At 32.9% G+C, this 22,786-nt stretch overlaps 1 protein-coding gene across 1 annotated transcript in view; it reads right to left on the bottom strand.

Moving 5' to 3' along the window:
• Positions 1–22,786, bottom strand: part of CNKSR2 (connector enhancer of kinase suppressor of Ras 2) — a 299,161-nt gene that overhangs the window by 125,800 nt on the left and 150,575 nt on the right. The window contains exons 10-12 of the mRNA XM_006146681.2: positions 17,092–17,238; positions 5,309–5,442; positions 59–270 (exon numbers count right to left, since the gene is read on the bottom strand). Coding sequence (XP_006146743.1) covers positions 59–270; positions 5,309–5,442; positions 17,092–17,238 — 493 coding nt within the window. The remainder of the gene's footprint in view (positions 1–58; positions 271–5,308; positions 5,443–17,091; positions 17,239–22,786) is intronic.

Below are 22,786 nucleotides of genomic sequence, written 5' to 3'. Positions count from 1 at the left end.
ACTGAAATTCCCATGGCAGATATAAATTCTTATGTAAACATAAGAGAAGAACTCTTACCATAAGTTGGGGTGCTTTCTCGCCTTCCTTGACTGCTTGATCTTCCTTTTTCATATTCATAGCAATATAAGACAGTATCTTCTTCAACAATATTAAACCTCTTTCGATACTCCTGATCTAGAAATGAATTTGGAGATTCGGATCCCTTGTGCACTGGCTTGCCCACCATGTGTCCTCTAAGATCTTCACAAGGAAGGTTTCCTTTTTCATCCCTAATTTAAAGTTAAAGGAGAAAAAATGGAAGAAAGTGTTAGAATGGTTAAATGGTAAAAGATCTAAAATACTAATAATATCCTTCCCAAACAATATAGATCCTGATTTTCCCAAAGTTTCCTTGAGGTTTATAGGGCAATTTTTAAATGTTCTTATTTTACACACACACACAAATAATGCTGAGGCTTAGAGAGGTTAAATGACTTGCCTCAATGCCACACGCTAATAAATGACAGAGCTAGAAATGAGCCACATATCGAACTCCTGCTCCAGCCCATGTTTCACTGTTCCATGTCATACAGAGGAACTCATCTTAGCATGTAAATTGTCTTGCATGTTCAAGACAGTAAATATAACTCTAACGATGTTAAACCTTCTTGCTTTCTTCTGCCAGTTTTACTAACTTATTCTTGGTAAGATTGACACTGCTTTAAAACAAGGATATGTTTAACAACTATCACCGTTCTGTGGGGCAATATGGCTTTAGGAACCAAATTAGCACTATATAAACTAGTATTGTAAAAATTTCAAATAGCATGTTATTAATTTAAAATAAACCTTAAAATTTTCTTTTAGTATTCAAACACTGTTTCTCATTTAAGAGTAAGAAGATATATTCATAGCACTCATTCTAAATAGGTATATAGAAATTTTATTATATGGCAGCAATGTTTCTTGTGAAGAGAGGGTGGAGAAATCTTATAAAATGTAGAGTTTATTAACAAAATTTAGGGTAATGGCAAACTGATTGTTTTCTCTTTAGAATCCTATAGAAGAAAATAATTTATTTAATGTATTTCTCCAAAGCTATTATTCACACATAATAATAAAAGATTGGGCCCATAATTAGTGGTATTTTGATAGAAATATACCATTTTAGATTGGTTAAATTGAACCTTGTTTATTTGATAAAATGTTTCACAGATTAGCCATTATTTTTTTGTTAGAAAAGCTTGTCTTCTAGAACATGACTGTGAATGTAAATGCAACATTTCTTTATAGTTCCTCCTAGTTCTTTAATTGTTTCCAGTTACTTTAAGTGCTACAAATCAATGCTGTCAAATTAGAAGATAATTTAATTTTATCTTAAGTGCTAAGACTAAATCTTAAGTTTACAGAATAAACTGAATTATAAAAAGACAGATAAAAAGAACAATTTTTAAATTATGCTCTACTAAACCTTACAAAATGGCGATGAGCTTATCAAAGTAACATCAATTCCAAAACTGTCTTAGCTCGGCAAAACCCTGTATTTTTTTATAGAAATATTCTACATCTGTGTGCAAATGTTTAAATTAGGTTCACCTGGGACCAGCAGATAGTGTAATGATTACATCACTGGACTCCCATAGTCGACTGCAGTTCGAGTCCCAGACCTGTGGGCCTAAAACTCATGGTGGGTATGTGTGCATGTGTGCCTAAAATTCCAAGAGGAGAAGGGACTGTGGTGTGGCCATCCCTCCTGGGGGTGATTTCTCACTTTCTGTCTCTCTGGCAAGCGCACAAGCCCTACAGCAAAAAACATCTCTTAGAAAAATTAGGTTTGTCGGGACCAGCAGTTAGCGTAATGGCTATGTCGCTGGACTCCCACATAGTCAACCGTGGTTCACGTCCCGGACCCGGTGGCTTAAAACTCACGCTGGGCACGTGTGCGTGCGTGGTCAAGATCACGAGAGGAGAATGGAGGAGAAGGGACTGCGGTATGGCCATCTCCGCCCCCCCCCGGGGGGGGTGATTTCTCGCTTTCTGTCTCTCACCCCCCGGGGGGTGATTTCTTGCTTTCTGTCTCTCTCTGTCTCTCTCTTCTGGTGAGAGCACTCGCATAAACCACACCACCCCCAAAAAAAAAGAAAAGAAAAAAGAAAAAGAGCACTGCTTTAGTGGCCTTTATATTTATTGGCACACAATGGAGTTAATACGAAAAATTAGAACTTAGACTTCAATTGTTCAAAGACCTGCAAATTCTTCATTTTTATCATAGAAAAAGAAATATGGTTAAGTATAGAAATGTACTATGTATTTTGATAATAGAATTGTATATAGTCATGTAGTAAAACACCAGCCAAATTTAACTCATTTCACATACATAAATGTTTTCTCTTTTAGAGAATAAAGGCACTTTTTGCAATCATGTTTTCCTCTCCTGGAATGTGTTCAGAGAATTGTAATCACATGAAAAAATTGCACCTAACTTGAAAACTAATCCTACTATTTTTGAGTTTTTGCCTTTTGTAAGATGAGATGAGAAAGCTTTAATTCATTGCAATCCAAATTAAATATAAAATTTATATATTTTCACATACCACTAAAATGCCGATCTTGCAACTAAAAAGATTTTTTTTTTTTTAAAGAATGACCTATTTATTTGTTGTGCTTTTCAAGCTACCCAGTCCAGGACTTGAACTTGAATTGTAGTTGGCCATGTGGGAGTCCAGAACTATAAAAACCATTTCACCTCCAGGCCCCATTCAAATTTTTTAATGTGAGGGAAAGAAATTTTCAGAGGTCAGCAGGTAGTAAAGTGGTTAAGACATTGTACTTCCACAAGGTTGACTGTGGTTTGAGTCCCAGACCTGGCGGTTTGAAAATTATGCCAGGCACCTGTGCCTGTGTGCTCAAAATCCTGAGAGGAGAATAGAGGAGAAGGGATTGTGGCATGGCCATCCCTCCTGGGGGGTGATTTCTCACTTCCTCTCTCTCTGTTTCTGTCTCTCTCTGGCGAGCCTACAGGGCCAATGGCAAAACCCAAAAACAAACAAAAATTCCCAAAATGTACAGAATGGTGAAATTAGGTCAATCACATCCATTCTAAAACTAACAAAATGGAAGAAAATAAGTGCCAAGGTTGTATCTATGAAAAGAATGACAACTGAAAAAATTTTATGACTATTGCTTTAAGTCAAATCAGAAAATGAATATAATTTATATTTGTCTGTGGCTTAAAGGGGCTCTAATCCATGGGTTGTTTTGACCAATACCTAAAATTATTGAATAAAAGGGTAATCATTTGACTCAAAATGTATGTAGAATATTCTGTTAAAGTATATAGTAACAAACTAAAAATAAATTAAAATGAGATTGTAAGCAGTAATTATAAAATTTACCTGAAACTCTATGGTGCTTTCAAGTAACCCAAACAAATGTACTATTACATTGACATTTCAACCCTTTATATTCTCTAGTGTTTTAAAATACATGCTCAAGCTTCTTATTGCTTTCAATATATTGCCTTAATATCTTCACCACATTCAGAAGACAGAACTAGAAAATTTTTCTCTTTTGTCCTCTTAAGCATATTTTAAGTACTTTCTGTCTAGGAGATACTTCATTTATACCAAGTTATTCCCTATCCAAGAGAAAAGGAAAGAACATTTAAAAACTGCAGAGATTTGATAAAAATAATAATTATCTGTACATGCAGTCCTCTGAAGAATAAGGACTCTTAATAATTTGCAATGAGGTAAAAATCTTACCAATTAAAATCAAGACAAACAATAAAAGAGTTGTTTCTTATTTGGAACACACATACTTTCATCATTCCTTGTGTAAGAGTATGCGGAATGCCTGACAGTGTCTTAACAGAATAAAAATGCAACTTATGTTTAACTAGGACATTGGATGGATTTGTGTATCTGATCACAAACGGAACATAAGGCTGTTAAGTAACATATTAGAAATATTTATGAAATGTCAGCATAGTAAATTATATCTTCTTACAAACTGTTTTTACAGTACACTTAATATTCCAAATAAACTAAAATGTATATAAAATTGACTATAGCTTAATTACAAGATAACAAAATGCTACTTGCAGGTGCACTGTATTGCCATGTAGCCTTTAGATCATATAATGTCAGCATCATCGTATTTAATAGAATAAATATTTCTGGAACTCTAGGTGTACTACAATAAAGGATAATGAAATTAAACACAAGGAATTCAGTTCTTTTATATAGTGAAGAAATTTACTACTAAATATGGCTTGAAAACAAGAATTGACTGTAGAACTAACAAAAACGGAATCAAATTCTTTGTGATGGGTATTAACTATCCTCTTATAGGGCTGGCTCTTTTCCATAATTTTTGTATTCCACAAGGTTGGATATTAGAATGCATTTGGACAGAATATATTATGGTACAAAGCTCTAATCTTTCACACCTACCAGGAATTTCAGATAAGAACCTGGAAATAAAATGAAGATACAGCCTTTAGAAATATGGAAAAGAGACTTTATAGAGTATTCATTCTCTTGTCAACTTGCTATTTCCTGAAAAAATCATTAATGAACAGTAATGAATGAATAGATGTAAAAGTATTAGAAAAGAACACTCTCTATCATTATCATCAAAAATTTTCCCTCATCACCTACGATTAAGAAAGCATAAAAGCTATCTGTAACTTTCTTTTTTAAAAAGATGTATGAAATGTATGGCCAGCAGGTGTGGTGGTGGTGAAGGTGCTAGACTCTCACATCGCTGACTGCTGTTTGAGTCCTGGACCCAGTGGCTAGAAAATCATACCAGGCATGTGTGTGTGCATTTTCCCGGAGGAGAATGGCTTGAGGTGTGTTCATTCCCCCTAGGTGGTGATTTCTCATTGCCTCCCCTTCTCTCTGGGGAGTATACATGCCCTATGGCAAAAACCTAAGACAAACAAAAGAAAGTATGAAATGCTTTGAAGTAACTTAAGATTTCTTGGGGGCTTCTTAGCTAGAGAACTTCACTTATTTTTTTTTTTTACTTATTAAAATAATCTTGTTATTTAATAATATTTTACTATTCTTTCATATTATATGGGCAAAGGATGTAAGATACTTAATGCATAATAAATGTTTAATAATTTAGGTACTGCTATTATAACATTATCGACCAAAGTATATTCGGTGTAATGAAGATGATCTTCCAAAAGCTACACAGAATTCCTAACTGAGAAAATATTCAAAGTGTTCCTCAAGAATTGACTTCACAGTTTATATGCAATTAGGTTAGTCTTTAGCTAGTGGCTGCCTAGAAACAAGATGATGATTAGTTTTATACCTGGGAATATATGGTTCTGCAGGAGGAGGCGGAATGTAGAGATCCTGAAGAGCAGAACTGTCTCTTTTGGTGGGTGTACTGATGGTGCTGGAAGGCGTGGCAACGCTGCTTGTGGGACTTCTAGGTATAAGAGGCTGGTTAAAATGAAAAAGAAAATACATACGCACACAAACAACACACAAAACAACAACAACAACAACGACAACAATGACACATAGTTATCATTTTAAAAATATCTATGTCTGTAAGTTTTTGAACTTGGCTGAAATCAAGAAGCATGTTATTTAGCACATGGTTCTGCCTTTGGATCTCTAAAAACAAATAATATATTAGAGGTTTCCATTTAGTTCTCAACTCACCTTATTCTATAGCCTAGCCACCTAAAAGTTATTTGTAAGGTAAAAATAACATGCAGTGTTTCTTAACAGGAAGGTTCATTTTGTAGTCACAAACTTATTTAGATTAAATTAACTTTGTCAGAATCCCACCATTGAAAGAAAAATAATAAAAAGTAACTCTAGCTCACTCATATCCTGGCTGATATATGAAAAAGGATTCAGATATCTCTAGAAAAGACAAACTGTATTCTTAGGTAAGTAGGATGTCATAGATTCTTAGAAAAGTTTACAAAAATGAAGTATGAAGGTCAATAGGAGAGTTGTGGTTTTTTGTGTTGTTTGTTTTTTTAGGAAAATAATTTTTTTTTCTGTCAATAGAAACATAGCTAACTGTCTTGTCAATGCCATTTTATGATACATCTTCACAATTATAGTGATTAATGTGATACAATTATTTCATCTCTCATATTTACACACATTTATCTATTGTTTAAAATAATTGTAGTTGTATTTATATAACTCTCATCTTCATGTCTGTATTTAAGTATTTAAGTATCAAATAGGGATTTTTTAAAAGCTAATATACTGAGTTAAGCTATACATCAGTACTCCCTATTCCAAGCTTTATAGCATTTGAAAATAATCTTGTGGTTCGAGAATTTTTCCAAAAGTAAAACTAAAATTCATAAATTTTTGTGTTTACCTTACATATATTACTGATTAGCTATGCATACAATTAACATATTAAAAATAAGTTTAGTGTAAGTGCAGACATAAAAATAATGATCACAAAATGAACTGTATCTTCACATGACAAGATGTTGCCATTTTAGCCCATATGAAAACACTTTCAGGATATTTCTATAGACCCACAATTCTATAAATTTAACACACATTTCTGTATACTCAAAAAATGGCAAATTACAATTATTTTAGATTGTGACAATATTTTTGTACAGATAAACAATTTTTTTTTCATAAAACCAAGCAAATAACTACAATGGAAGATACAATGTATATCACTGGGGTATGCTACATAGTTTAGGGCTCAGTCCTTGGTTTTGACCTTCCTTATTACACGGCTCACCTTAATAGCTTGAAATCACACATCCTGCCAAAATGACGGTTAAGTTTTAATCTATGTGAAATAGAAATTAAAGAAAGAGAGAGAGAAGGAAAAAAGGAATGATAATGTATTTTGGGACTTTATATTATTGCATCTCATATGATGTAAAAAAAAGAGGCTTTATTTACAACATTAACCAAGGAATTTTAAGATATTATGAAAGTACACAGTAGAGACTATTATGTTTAACTGTGCTTCTTTTGGAATATTGATAGTATCCAATTAAACCATGCCTGTCTTTTAGAAACAAAACTCTTGGCAGTGGGATATCCTTAGATTATACAGGTAATTAGATGAATCACCTATAATGATGAACACCATGAAGCCCAAGGAAATAAAGAACTATATTGGAAGGATGTATTTCATGTCTCTATAACAGATCTTTGAATGACTGATTCAAATATATGTATATATTGGGTTGTCAGAAAAGTCATGATGTATTTTTTTTCTCTGCAAAAAATCTGTCATGACTTTTCCAACGACCCAATATATATATGTGTGTGTGTATACATATATATATATGTATATATGTATACACACACACACACACACACACACATATATATATACTCTGTACTATAACTGTTTATAATTGTTTTCTTCTTTATCAGGATATCTTGGTTTGAAGTACAATGCATAAACAATACACCTGACCAAATTTTCACCAAAATAGAAGTGTAGTTAAGAAAACATTCACTATGTAGTATATTATTTTTTAATATTTTTAAACAGATATACTGTGAGAGAAAAACTAATATTCAGTATGCTTTTTAAATGGTCTAATACTCCTTTTAGTTAAAAATATCCTAACACTACAAGTGAACTTAAAACCAAATTCTAAAAATATAAGCTTTGAAAAATCTTAATTGAGGCCAGCAGGTGGCATGCTGGGTCCCAATATGGTTGACTTCATGGTTTGAGTCCCAGACATGGCACCTTGAAAATTGAAAACATTGGGCATGTGTGCATGTATGCCCAAAATCCTGAGAGAAGAATGAAGGGAAAGGGACTGCAGCATGGCCATCTGCCCCAGGGGGTGATTTCTCATTCTCCCTCTCTTTCTCTCTCTCTCTCTTTTGTGCTCACACATGCCCTATGATAAAAAAAAATCTAACAAATTTTATTGTCTTTTCTCTCTCTCCTTTTTAGAGTCACTAGTTATATTTTGAGGATTTCTCTCCTTTACTTTTATATTTTACGTAACTAAAGATAAAAGTTCTTGGTTCTTATCTACCCCTTCCCTCCTCAAACAAAAAGAAAGGAAAGAAGGAAAAAAGAAGCAGTTAAATGGTTCCACATTATTTTAAATAATCCTGAAGTGTGAGGTAAGCAGGAAGAATCTAGCTTATTCTGTTTGGATCAGTACTAGGATTGTCTGCCTAGAATACTGCAACTTTCTTCTTTTAAGATATTTAAATATTCATTGTCACCTTCCCTTCAGATTGCTATTTCTCTAGGTATTTATCTGCAGTAAGGAGTCGTTATTAGTGTTATCAGTTAATGTAATCATACAGCCTAGCAAATACATGAAGGAAAAGACTCAAATATGTTTGAACAGATAACAGATTTAATTATACCAATCTAAGTCAATTAATTGAACTGGTTAAAGACAACAACGTGTTCTTTCAGATGAAAAAAAAGAATCATGTTTATAAATTTGATTGGCTAATTATTTTACTTACTAGCAAATCATAAAAAAAAATTCAACTCATTTATCATGCAGATATCACTTATCTGTATGCCTCCCAACAAGTAAAATTCATAGTAAATATTCAACATAGTATATTTCTGTCTACTAATTGTACTATTTGTTAATCTGATTCAAAACATTCTTTTTGAGAATCACATTTAAAAAAAAAACAAAAACCTTAACATTGGGACTAGCAGATGGCATAATGGTTATGTTGCTGGACTCCCACATGGCCAACGATGGTTCAAGTCCCAAATCTGGTGATTTGAAATTCATGACAGGCATGCATGCATGTGTGCCCAAAATCCCAAAAGGAGAATGGAGAAGAAAGGATTGCAGCATGGCTGTCCTCCTCCCGTGGTGTGTGTGTGTGTGTGTGTGTGTGTGTGTGTGTGTGTGATTTCTCACTTTCTGTTTCTCTGCCTCTTTTTGCATCTCTGGTGAACACATGTGCCCTATAGCACGAATCTCTCTAAAAACAAAAAAAAACAAAAAAAACAAAAATCTTAATATTAAGAAATGAAAAATAAAATATGGGCAAGGAGAAGCTTCACAGGAAAATGGAAATAGCTATAACCCAAAAGGAGGACTTTTTCACAAAATCTTTAAATATAATCTAACTTTGGACTAAAACTGAAAGAGTGCAAGATTAAATGACTAGAAGAATGAAAAAGGCATTAAAGAACATTAGAAAGGTAAAATTTTACTACATCAAGGGCAGAATAAATGATTCAATTACCTGAAATTTTCAGTTATAAAGTTATAGTTGTAATAAGTGACATTAAAAAATATACCCACCACTGTTGACCATTTAAGCATGTGAAAATATATAAAAGAAATAAATTTGGCTTCCCCTAAACACAAAAAATGGAGTTTTCTCAGAATATAATTCAAATTTTAATAGGCATATTCCTTTGATTGAAAAAAATCTAAATATTAGAGTATAATAAGGTAAAAAGATAGCATCTACTACTATCCTGGTAATATTAACCTTTTTGTTCATGTGTTCATAACATTATAAAAAAAAGGAGTTACCATTGCACTATAAATAACTTCCATTAAAATAATAAAAATAATGAGTAATATTCTTTTACCATTCTGATCTTCTGTTATATTGGTAAAATTTGCATGAGAAGAATATTAGAAACCATCAACACTTATAAATAAAATACAGAAGTATTACTTTAGGATTTCATCGTGTTGTTCTGGTAAACATGAAGCTTCAGTATAAGTTGGCATACTTTGGTATACAATCAAGTATGACTTTTCCAGAAAGGACTTGTCATACATTTAATGTTCATTTCTAAACAGATTTATGGGGAACTGGAAAGCATCTCTTAAGATGTCTAAATTCTAAATGAAATGATCATACACATATTTTCAAACATACATTTATAACCTTAGGTCAATTAATAACTTACTCTTGCCAAGAGGACTCATAAATCTAGTAAAACTTACACATACATTTTTCATTGCATCAGTATGAGCTATATAAGTACTTTAAAACTGCACCCTAAAATATGCTGTAGCACAAATCCTCCTTGGAATCATGAGTGATAACTATGGCAATAACATTCTACTCATCCAGTATAAATGTCATTGGAAAATTGTGACTGTCACAAAATAAAATTTTTAGCTTTTGTAAAAGATCACTGAAATTACACTTTAAATCCTCTGATGGCTCAGGTCTTTTGTGCACCTCAGTTCCAATATCTCTAAGGTAACTGAGCACATCTTGAAGGTATTGGTGTGCCACCAAAACCCCTATGGTTTTAAAGATAATGAAAAACAAACTTCTATACTTAAGAAACTACATTTGCTGGTGAGGTTGTACTTGAAACATTTTACATCATAACATCTCTTGGCAAGCACATCTTAATTATTTGTTCTTCTACCTAGACATCACATAGCTTTTGATAGAGCTATAAGTCTTGAATGAAACCAATGATAGGAAAATAGCCCCAATGTTAAAGATTAAGACAGTGTACTATGCATTATGTAGTTAGCTCTAAAATTCAGTAATGCTAAGATTACACAGAGCTTGCTTTTGCATTCCAGGGGGAAAATATAATAGCTCTAAAATTCAGTAATGCTAAGATTACAGAGAGCTTGCTTTTGCCTTTCAGGGGGAAAATATACACTGAAATACAAATGATTGGGTTAAGTATAAATTCTGGCCATTTATTTTATCCACTCTTGGGAATAAGCACAGACTCAAATGGATCACAATACCCCAATATTCTAGTACAGAACATTCACACAAGTCCCTACTCAGTTCAAACACGTTATAATTCCCAACCCTAGTACCAGAAGATTGTTTTATGTTAACTACTCTCTTACTCATCTAAACTGATGCTCCAGAGAAAATGTATTCTGGGTTTGGGGAGGCAAGAATTTATATACAATATTGATTATATTTCTTGATCATGTCAAGAATGTTAGATCAAATTTTGGAAATTATTGGGGATACATTTCCCTAGTTTTTCTTAAGTAGTATATTATTTGGAAATAACCTAAACAAAGGAAATATACATATTCCTAATTTTAAGTAGTAAATTATTTTCTTAAGTAGTAAATTATTTGAAAAGAACTTAAAGGAAATAAACATATTTAAAATTCTCAGCTTTTTTAGAATCCAAATTATAAATATGAAAGTTTTGAGACTTAAAAAAATAAGTACGTAATTTTTCCTTCCCTGTCAGACTACCAAAACATTTAATACTTTTTCTGACCAAAAAAGTTAATATGTAAATGTGTGTGCATAAAAATATTTATGTATTTACACTGTCTATAACTAATAGAGATCTCAGAGTCAAACTATGATTTTTTTCCCACTGAATGATCAAATTTTGCATATTGTATTGAGGCTAACACAAGTGTCTTTAATCTTGTGCTGCCTAGTCTTATAAGCATAATTAAACTGTAAGATTAAAACAGAACTTCCATTTTTTTCAAATTGCAGTGTGTGTCATTTTTATGGTACTAACTAATATAGGTGCATTATAGATGATTATTTGTAGCCAGTGTTAACATTCTGAAAGAATCTGGCTCAAAAACACACATGTGACTTAGATCCTTAAACTGATTTTCTCAACACTCGTGAACTAAAATTTGATGTGACAATTGCTTGCAGCTATTTACTAATTTGAGCATGTAAAACATACAATTGTTCTTGCCTCCCAGTCAACACAATTACATTTTTAGTTAGAAATTTGCTTTCTTCTCTAGTGTCATACCTAATATGAGTTCCTGTCCTCTTCAAAACATGCTTTTAAAATAAAGCTCTCAGAAACATAAAAACATTATGTCACTAAATTTTTAGTTACAATGACCTGTAACTGGGATATTGAAATAATTTTTGTTACTTCAGTTGTTTTGATTCTTGTGGAATGACTAACCATTCATATCTTTATGTAATTGAAACCTAACACAATAGGGTTTTCCAGTCATTATGTCTGGTGATAGAAGAAACAAGCTACTATGGCTATAATCTTTCTTTTTCTATACAAAGTTATTTAAATATTCCATAAAATAGCATCAAGGCAATGCTAAACAATAAAATTTAAATAGAAAAGCACCAAATCACAGTATCACACAAGTTACCATGGCATCGCTATGGTATTTATGGATTAGAATATAGTTTAGGAACATAACTCTAACAATATACAGCTTATTTTATATAGAAATGTCTTGAACAATATCTAAATAAATATGTTGAAATCCAGTACTGATTTTATTGATCACTTCTGGGATTCATTGTCACAAAAAAAAAAAGCTGGATTCTTAAATGTTTTTAAGAATCATTGATTCCCAGTGATGACTTCAAGGAACATTCTTTGCAGTGTCCAGCTAATTCTCCCATACATCTCTTGTAAGAAGAAAATGACATCACCCATATGTGCTTGTGACCTACACCTACTAATTTAAAATCACAAAATCTAAAAATGTATCTTGAGGTTTAACCACAGTTCCCTGGAATTTTTTCATTGAGTTTGGAGAATCTGACCATAAGCAATCACCATGCTTACCCAAATCTAGGATATTAGTAGAAGGTGTCACTAAGAAGATGTTTTGAAAATGAGCTCTTGGAAGGCAAGGAATCCCTGGTTTACTTTCTTAGAAAAAAAAAAATTCTGAGACAAGACATCTGTGCTACTTATAAAAGGGAACAGGTGACAACAGAATTCAATCTTCCAGATATGATATCTGCATATAATATTTGACCAAGGGATCTTTAAATCCCTCAGTTCTATCACAAATGTTTGAGAACTCAGGAATTTATCAAAAGAGCTGTCAAGTTTCATGAAATGTACTAATGAAATTGCCCTCTGAGCATAAAGTTGAATTGTATGTTTTTGTTTATTAGGTTATAATTTAATAATTGAGTTTCAAAAAACACACAAATCAAAATTCATCATTGCAGTTAATTAATATTGGAAATTACTATCATTTTAAATATTTTTAGAAATAGAACTGCTTTCATTGAAGCATAGTATTCCTTAATAGTCTTTTATCTCGGGACAAATAAAGTTATGTTTTATTTTTGTACATGCAAATTATTTCCTTATTAATTTAAAGGATCATTATTATTATTTTTGGAGAGGTTTTTGCTGTAGGGCGCGTGTGCTTGCCAGAAAGACAGAGAGAGAGAGAGAGAGAGAGAGAGACAGAAAGCGAGAAATCACCTCCCGGGGGGATGGCCATGCCGCAATCCCTTCTCCTCCAGTCTCCTCTCGGGATCTTGGGCACGCATGCACATGCACCTGGCGTGAGTTTTAAGCCACCAGGTCTGGGACTTGAACTGTGGTCGGCTACATGGGAGTCCAGCAACATAGGCATTACGCTAACTGCTGGTCCCAAGAATCATTATTCTTTATGTTGGGATAAATTTTTTAAAAGATGCATGGATTAGTGTCAACCTTGATATTACACAAATGTTGCTATTAAGCCTGATACAGCATAAGAAAAAGATGAAATGAACATAATGAGTTAAACAAATGCCACAGATTTTTTTTGTATCCTCTATTTTAAATAATTACTAGTATACTACTGGCATACTCTACATAAAAATAATAATCTAATGTCTAATTCTTCAAGTTTGAATCCTGAAGACTTACATTTGGGTAAGTTTATGGGCATATAGCTCCAATGTATTTTTGCACATACCAAAAGCAAGAACACAATAAGAATGAAACTTGTGTCTACATAGAGGATTGTTACTATATTCAGCAATTATAGTTTACATCTGAGGTCATTGTCTAGGCACTAGAAAGAAAATTGGACCACAGTTAAAGTCACAAAAGACTCCAAAACTGTCTTCAAAACCTTCTCACCCAACATTTCTTTGACTTTCTCTCCTACAGAGGCAGTCTACCTTTAGTTTTTAAATCCTAGTCTCCTCAAATTTTGTCCATTTTTGATTGTACTGAAATATGTGTTCTATAAGAATTCTGACCAGGGAACCAGCAGTTGACGTAATGGCTATGTCGCTGGACTCCCACGTAGTCGACCACGGTTTGTGTCCCAGACCCAGTGGCTTAAAACTCACGCCGGGTGCATGTGTGTGCGTGCCCAAGATCCTGAGAGGAGAATGGAGGAGAAGGGATTGAGGCGTGACCATCCCCCTGGGGGGTGATTTCTCGCTTTCTCTCTCTATGCCTCTCTCTGTCTGGCGAGCGCATGCACCCTATAGCAAAAACCTTTCCAAAGAATAAAAAATAAAAAATAAATAAATAAATAAATAATTCTGACCAAATGGTTTCCATTACACTTCTGGGTGCTTTTGCATTAGCACAGGACAAAGTCTTCAGAAAGAACTTGGTAATGGTACAATTTTAGGTCTTTAAAATCGGTTGGGGGGGATTTGATAGTGGTGGTGGTGGGTGTGTTTGAGGACTTATCCATTGCCTTTACTCCCAAGACTTTAACACAATTAGGAACTAATTAAAATTAATACTCTCCTTATGCTCTATAATAAGTCAACCACTCAAGTTATTTTCAAAGAAATTAGAAGCAATTTTTCTCTCTGATAGTATTGTTTATCTATAAGTGGCTGACCTTGGCCAATTCATTTTAGGTGAACCAAATTCAGCTGCTATAACAAAGTTACGAAAATGTGGATATAGAAAAGCACTTATGTAAATACTAATTTTATTTTTTTTTCAGATTTCAGCATTCTGGAAAAATAATTTTATAAATACAGTAGCTAAGTAGTAAGGAATAAATATAATTAGTGATTTGATGAGGCACATTTCCTGACATTTAGGAATTAATCTAGAAATAGTACCTTAAAATCTTAAAAATCTATTGCAATTATACAGTAAGTAATGATGTGAGGTAATTAAAAAAATTAAAATCTTGGGCCACCTGATGGTATGATTAAGGAGGCTGGATCCCACTTGACTGGCTGCACAGCTCGAGTCCTGGACCCTGGAGGCTTGAAAAACATGTCAGGTGTGTGTGTGTGTGAGTGTGTGTGTGTGTGTGTGTGTGTGTGTGTGTGTATGTACGCACCCAAAAGTTCCTAAAAAAAAATTGGATGAGGGGAGATTGTGATGTGACCATCCCCTATGGAGAATGCTTTCTCACTTCCTTTGTCTCTCTCCCTCAAGCACACATGCTCTCTGACAAATTAAAACAAGCAAGCAAGCAAGCCTTTGTTCTCTAGCTTTGAGTATACCCATCACATACATGTGTTAAAAAAAAAAGGTAGTCTTTCAACTACTTCAAGATTTTACATAAATGAAGTTCTTAATTGGTTACTATGATTACTAACTCTTTACTTCAGCACTTCAGCTTGTGCTTATGGAAAAGATTCTAACGGGAACAAGTGATCAATTCTTTTGCTAAAGATATTCCCTCAAACTGAGTGCATGGATCAATAGGAGACTAGGGTATTCATGGTGTTCAATGTGAAATATGGAGGACTAGATAAGAGTTATAAATTTATGTATGTACAAAGAAAACATAATGGTGGAAAGTGTGGGCTTTGGTCAATCAGCAGCATGGTGGTTAAGGTGACCTGAATCTCATATGGCTGACTGTGTTGTCTGAGTCCTGGACCCTGTGGCTTGAAAACACACTGGGTGTGTGTGCACCCAAATTCCTGAAAGGAGACTAGAGAAGGGATTGCAGTGTGTTCCCCTTGGGGAGTGCTTTCTCACTTTTCCTCTTTTTCTCTAAGGGAAGAGCACATGCCTTATAGCAAGTTAAAAAAAAAAGAAAAGAAAAGAAAAGAAAAGAAAAGAAAAGAAAAGAAAAGAAAAGAAAAGAAAAGAAAAGAAAAGAAACGATGAGTCTCTTCTTTAGGGTTCCTACCTCCTTAGACTTGAAAGAAGAATCTTTGGAAAAGAAATGTCAATAGGAAACTAGAGGATAAATAACAACTTACAATGCAGTGAGAAAAAAATGATGTGATGAGAAAGTGACCTGCTCTTTTATGGCATAGTTACATTGTTAATGAGGCAAACATTGACCTCTAAACTTTAATGATCATCAAATATCTTTGATAATAAACATATACTACAAGCCAAGTCAAATACATTTGGACATATTAATACAGTTTTACATTTGAAAAATAGATTCACATTAAAATTTTAGACTTTACTGTCAAAACATTTTATGTATTTTTGTATGACTTAAGAATAATGCCAACTTTGAGGCCAATAGGTAGTTAATTTTAAAAAATGAGAAATCATAATATATAAGACCATTCAGGTGTAATGGATTTTACTTATTAAAAATAATCTATGAATGGTAATATGTACTTATATAGAGCTTAGTAACAATTTCACATAGCAGTGACAATAAATTTCATATATTGATTTTATTTTAATGTAAAATAATGAGCATTGTTCTAGTTCAAAGGGCAAATTTAATTTTTTGAAAAATTAGTCATGTATGAAAAGGTAATAGTTTTTATTTTTAAAGTAAAGGCTTTAGGAAGGGCAACAATTTCTATATTCTATATTTAAAGATTTTATCCTGATTTAAATGGAAGAAAATATATTACTTTCTTAACTTCTTTCAATTTCGTTTATCAAAATCCAGTGATATTTTGAGTATGTTTTATGCTGAAGAAAAATGCAAAGTCCTAATATAGCAACCTCCCTATTTTGCCACCCTACAAGGTGGAAAAGAGAAAAATGATCAGTTAGGAAGAGTGTACTAGGTACATTTTAAGTAGTGTAAAACTTAATTTTCCTACTGTTTATAAGTTATGATTACCATCTTATGATGTGATTTCAAAGAATTCTGTAAACTAGCGAGTAGCTTCTTCCAGAAGTATATTCAAGTATAACTTATAAAATAAAAGAATATATCACAAAAATGAAACCTCTTATTTTCACTTCTATCCATATTTTGATATGAAATAAATTGTGGTTTGGGGATTTATTCTTAAAATGTTTACAAATTAAGGCAGAGTTCTTTATTATTTGAGTTTTGCTGTCTGAGTTCATCACAATTAAGCCTATTAGGATAAGCTGTGAAGAGATCATTCCACAAACAAATTTTCAAAAGCATACAAGATTAATCCATATGCTGCTGAGATGAGGCACAATAAAGAAGCATTACTGAGATAATCTATGGCTAAAATGATGGTGTATGACTTATGATTAAGCTTCATTACCTGCAGAGCAAGGGGCTTCCATCTCATATTTTTCAGTAAAGGTGGTGCTGAGGTAAGCATGCTCTGAGGTCGCTTTTTCAAAGTTAAGATAACACCACTCGGGTCCTCTCGTAGTGCATTCACCAAATTTTTCAACTGCCACCCCACCTGGTAACCAGCAAAATCATTACAATAAAATTGAGGTACAATATTCAAAGATTTAATGTTTTCCCCCTTTAATAAGATTAGTAAAAAAAAAAATCACATAATAGGTGTACCATCCTATCAATTTTCAGAAAATATATATTCAAGAAAGAAAATTTGTCTTTGAATTGATTAACAATGTTATTGCACTAAAGTCCATATCATTATGTGACAACATAATGGACATTTACTATGTTGATGGAAACTAAAATGGTATTCTATTGATGGAGTAACTTAGAATTTTAAAAAATTAAATCACCATTAATGTTGCTCAACTACTAGGTCTAGATCCAAGATCTGTTTACAAGTAAAATTTAGAAATCCACATGGCTGAAAAGAATGATTTGGCAAAGTTCTGAGCTTAAAAACTATACTACATGCTTTCTCATCACCATCTTTTGGAGCTATGTAGTACAAGGGTCTCTAAAGTAGACTGATATCATACTACTAATAGCTGGTACTGATGTATCAAGGCAATGTTCAGAGGCATGGACAACAGTGCCAGTAAAGTAATAAGCCTTTTACCATGCTACGAAGATAGAATGAAAAAAATGACAAGGCAATGCTACTCCAATGCAGTAACTATCAGATGTGTTTTCCAAACAATCCTATATACTTAAAATATAGTGTGGTAAATTTAATGAAGCTTATCTTTTTGAATATCACCTCAAAACATATTGAATAATTAAAGCAAAGTACTTGATTAATGTGTTGAACCTGGCTAAACTGTTATCCATATTATTTCACTCATCATCCTTTTAAAATTCTAAACAATGTGTAGAATAATTGTTAATTTGAATTCGAAATGGACTAGTGACACAGTATCAGGTAACTGATAATCCTAGAACTATTCTTTAGGAAACACATTAAAAATAACTTATTCCAAAGATCGTTTAAAAAATACATTTTACATGTAAAAGAAAAATAACTTTTTATCTCAATTCTAATGGGCTGTAATTTCCCAGTATATGTTATTTAAATACAATGGTTCAAAATTTATCTTGTATTGCAGGCAGGATTTAGCAAAATGATTTGAACAGTGATCTAGTTTCTTCCTAGGAGTCCAAGTGAGAAAGAATGGATGCCTTTGGTCTGCTATTCATTGTGTTTTGCCTGGAAGATAGTGCTCAGATTGAAGAGAACGAGCACTTCCATCCGAAGAAGCACAGATCCTCTAGAAACTATGAGGAAGTAATGTGGAATGCAGCCACTGTAGGATAATGGATTGTAACCTCCACTTTAGCTGAACTGAGTGATGGTAAAGAAAAAAAGGACAAAAAGAAATGAGATGTTACAATGCTTAAAACCTCAGGGGTCTCAGATATGAATCAAAATGATCATTATTATACTTGGCTAACATGAATAAGAGGCTGCCAGCTTTTTAAAAAAATCATATTAATGTGGATCAACTACACTGATGGAACTTGTCAAATGCTTCTCATTATATATAAGTGGGGGTTATTAAGTGCCCAAAGGTATATTACATTGATTCTGATTACTCTGATAGCTAAGGAGTGTCCCTACAGTCATTTCTACAGTGAAAAACCAAAGCAATGCTCTAAGTTAAAATCTAAGTGTCCATTTTGCCAAAAAAATGTAAGAGCAGATTATGCGTTATACGTTTGGAGGGAGAAAACATACTGTTTATGCAATGACTTTATGAACAACTTATTAATGATAACCATATTTTATTATTAATTTTATTCAAATAATTGCTAGATATACTAAAGCAGTCAATGTGACAGCTATTATCATTCTTCAGCATGTTTATTCTCAACACATTGAATTCTATCCGCCAGTTTCTTCCCATTTTATGGTGATATAATCATTGTGACTAGTTGAGGTTTTAAAGTTAGATGGTATTTTCCTATGAAATGTTCACTGCAATTTGATTCATACTCTTTGTCCACACTTTATATGTACTCTTTTGAGTAAGTTTTCAGTGAGAAAGTGGAAACATTTTTTTTTGTGGGAAAGTTAATTTGGGTGGATTTCAAATTTATAGCTGTATGTTATTTAGTGGCAGAAAATTTGGGAATGATTTTACTAATTTCTAATCAGTCTTTCAGCTATCATTGACATAACCTTAGCAGTGTTATAAACAAAAGCAAACAAATATACAAGATTCATATGTATCAAGAGTATGTATCTTTGGCTCTCAAATTTTATTTCTGCTACCATAAGGAAATGATTAGATAAAAACACAAAGATAAATGTGCAACATATGTATTACAGTAGTCTTTAAACAAACTAAAACTAGTATATTATGTAAATGTCCACTAGTAAGAAATATGAAAACTGTTGTGCAGAAAAAGTTCTAAAATAGCAAACATAATTCAATTCTACTTTTGTTAAAAAATATACATAGATATAGAAAATACAGAAAGATATACAACACCATTAATGGTGGTTACATTAAAGGGGAACAAGGACTACATTATATATTTTCTTCTTGGTAACTTTCATCTCCTGAACTTCTGGCAATAAGCATGAATTGTTTTTATAAACAACAAATCATATGAACCTAGTTAATGAATAGTAATATGGCAATTAGAAGACTGTAAATTTTATGAATGACCTAATTGAGACTATTTAATACCGATGGAATATTTCCACAAAAAAGACAGAACCAGCAAGGCAACAGTATTTAAAACACTGAAAAACAGTGATGGGGAAATCAAATATTCTTTATTTAATACCGATGGAATATTTCCACAAAAACCACAGAACCAGCAAGGCAACAGTATTTAAAACACTGAAAAACAGTGATGGGGAAATCAAATATTCTTTGTGCAGATTTAATCAATTTTAGGCAATTAGCAAATGAAAACACAATTTTGTTCCCTCAGAACTACATCATTAACTAATTTTTGATTAAATGAATGGTCTCAGTAGATATTCCACTTAAGGATTTAGTCTCATTCATAAATCACTTAATTAGAATGAAACCAGCTGAGTAATTCACAGCCTATGTGTAATGCTTTTCACAAATAACATAGGTAAGTTCTATCTATTATCAGTCCCATCCTAGTACTTGTATACACATAAACAGCAAACAGACATTATCCAATTCTTATTTAAATAGCCCTTTTTATCAGACCTTTTTCAAACTCCTTAATTTGAATAAATTCTATATTCTATCTTATTTACTACATAAAAATATTAACATCTGTCCCCATTTAGTGGGTTGCACCATTCAAGATCAAATATGACATAGCCTTAGAGCTTCAGGAAAATTGATTTCCTAGCCTCTGATATCCTAACATACCTGCACCAGTATAATGAAGTACAGTGAATTCTTGACATTAATTGATTTTCCTTTAACTATTACTAAGATACTTGTGGTTCACAGGCTACAGACGAATGTTAGTAGATGGTATTATAAAATGAGGCAAATATGTGTATTACAACTTGAAGACTGGGAGCCTCCATGTTGAGAACTAAATATAAAAGGACAGACATGTCAAAATAGATAAAATATGTAAATATATGTTAAACATTTTTCAAGAAAAACAAGCCAATAATCAAGGAGATCCAAAAAAAGGAACTGGTTGACACATATAATAGTAAGCTCAACATTAAAAGAGGTGTTTTGGGACTAGTAGGTAGAGTGATGGTTAAGGCACTAGATTCCCACATGGCCAACCATGATTTGAGTCACAGGCCCAATGGTTTGCTTTCCATATTCTCATTTAAATTTCTGGCTGCAGTTTAAAAATATTAACTGTGATAGACTTGAATTACACATGTAAAATATAATAGTAAAGGATGAATCTCATCGGCTTCAATAAAAATCTTTATGTATTAGGAGAGGGAGTACTTAAAAAAGGAAGGCAGTGGCTATAAATAAGAGCATAAACCACTAATATGAGAAGGAATTAAATAAGGTCTGTAAACTTAAAGAGAAGATAGGTTAGAGGTAACTATGAAGAAAAACAATCCAATAATCAAAGAGATCTAAAAAAGGAATTGGCTGATATGTAAACTAGTAAGCTCAATGTTAAAAGAGATGTTTTGGGACCAGCAGATGACATAGTGGTTACCTCGCTGGACTCTCTCACAAGGCAGTCCGATTTGATTCCCAGACCTGGTGGCCTGAAAATCACACTGGGCGAGTGTGTGTGTGTGTGTGTGTGTGTGTGTGTGTATGTGTGTGTGTGTGTGTGCCCAAGATCCTAGGAAAATGGAGTGGAGGGGATTGTGGTGTGGCTATCCCCAATTGGGGGTGATTTCTCACGTTCCCTCTCACTATGTCTATCTCTCTCTCTTTGGCACTGCACGCGCTCTAAGGCAAAAACCTCTAAAAAAAAAAAGAAAAAAAGAAAAGAAAAGAAAAGAAAAAGATGTTTCAATATTCTTGCACAGGCCAAATTTCCAAAGTCACAATACACTCCAAACCTAACAAAAATAGGGTAGAGATGTTGAAATTAATGATGATAATAGATTAGTGTGAGTAGAGGAATGTAGTCCTGCTACGTATCTGCCTACTTGTCCTCCAGTTCCTCTTTCTTAAAATCAATAAAGACATCTTCCTAATACTTCATGCTGTCTTCTTTAAATAAAATCTCTTCTCTTTCAAGCTCTTCCACTAATAACTTCCTGTGTATGACTCCCAAATCTTTCTAACCACCCTTGCTTCCTATCAAGAACTCTAGTCATGGGATCAGCAGGTGGCATGGTGGTTAAGGCACTGGACTCCCACATAGCCAAGGGTGATTCGAGTCCCAGACCCAGAGGTTTGCTTTCTTACTTTCCTTCTCTCTCTCTCTCTGGTCAAATTAAATAATAATAATAATGATAATTTAAAAAATTAAGATAATTCTTTAAAAAAATCTAGTAACATATTTTGAGCTATTCAGTTTATCCAGGCTTGTAGCTACTGAAAAAAACAAAAAAAAACAAGCATCAACAATTCACTATGTTAGATTGTTCACATTTATATTCTTTCTATTCATATTTTCATTCTTATAATAGACCAATGAGGTAAACTATTAAACCCATTTTATACATGAAGGAAGTTAAGCAGAAAGAGATTGTTTACTTGGCTTAGATTACAAAGATAGTAAGTGGCAAAGTCAAAATCTATACTCAAGTCTGTTTGATTCTAAAGCACAGTTAAGTGTTTCCTCCTGAATATCTACTGGTAGCATAAATGAATGTAATACTTTAATCAAATTATCTTCTTGCTGTCATTAAAAAAATCAAGAAATTCCCCATCATCCTCTTAAGTTTGGAGTTACCTAAGACTATTCTCTTTTTAATCTATGTATGTGGACTAAAGAATAAATCCTAACACTTAATGTCTCTTCTCACTGCCACAGTTTTTGCTTGGGTACTACCTGCTAAACTTAAAACAGAGTCCTAACTTGTTTTTTTTTGCATCTGGTCTTTTGCAGCTCCAAAATATTACCTTTAAATAGCTCTCTAAAGGCCCAGCTAAATAACTAATCCCAAAATATGTCATAGCTTTGTCTCCTATTATTATTATTATTTGGAGAAGTTTTTGCTATAG

Source organism: Tupaia chinensis, unplaced genomic scaffold, assembly GCF_000334495.1.
Source record: "Tupaia chinensis unplaced genomic scaffold, TupChi_1.0 Scaffold000184_1, whole genome shotgun sequence".
Taxonomy (NCBI): domain Eukaryota; kingdom Metazoa; phylum Chordata; class Mammalia; order Scandentia; family Tupaiidae; genus Tupaia; species Tupaia belangeri.
The sequence above is the reverse complement of the archived record's forward strand: the minus strand, read 5'-3'. Positions and strand labels throughout refer to the sequence as shown.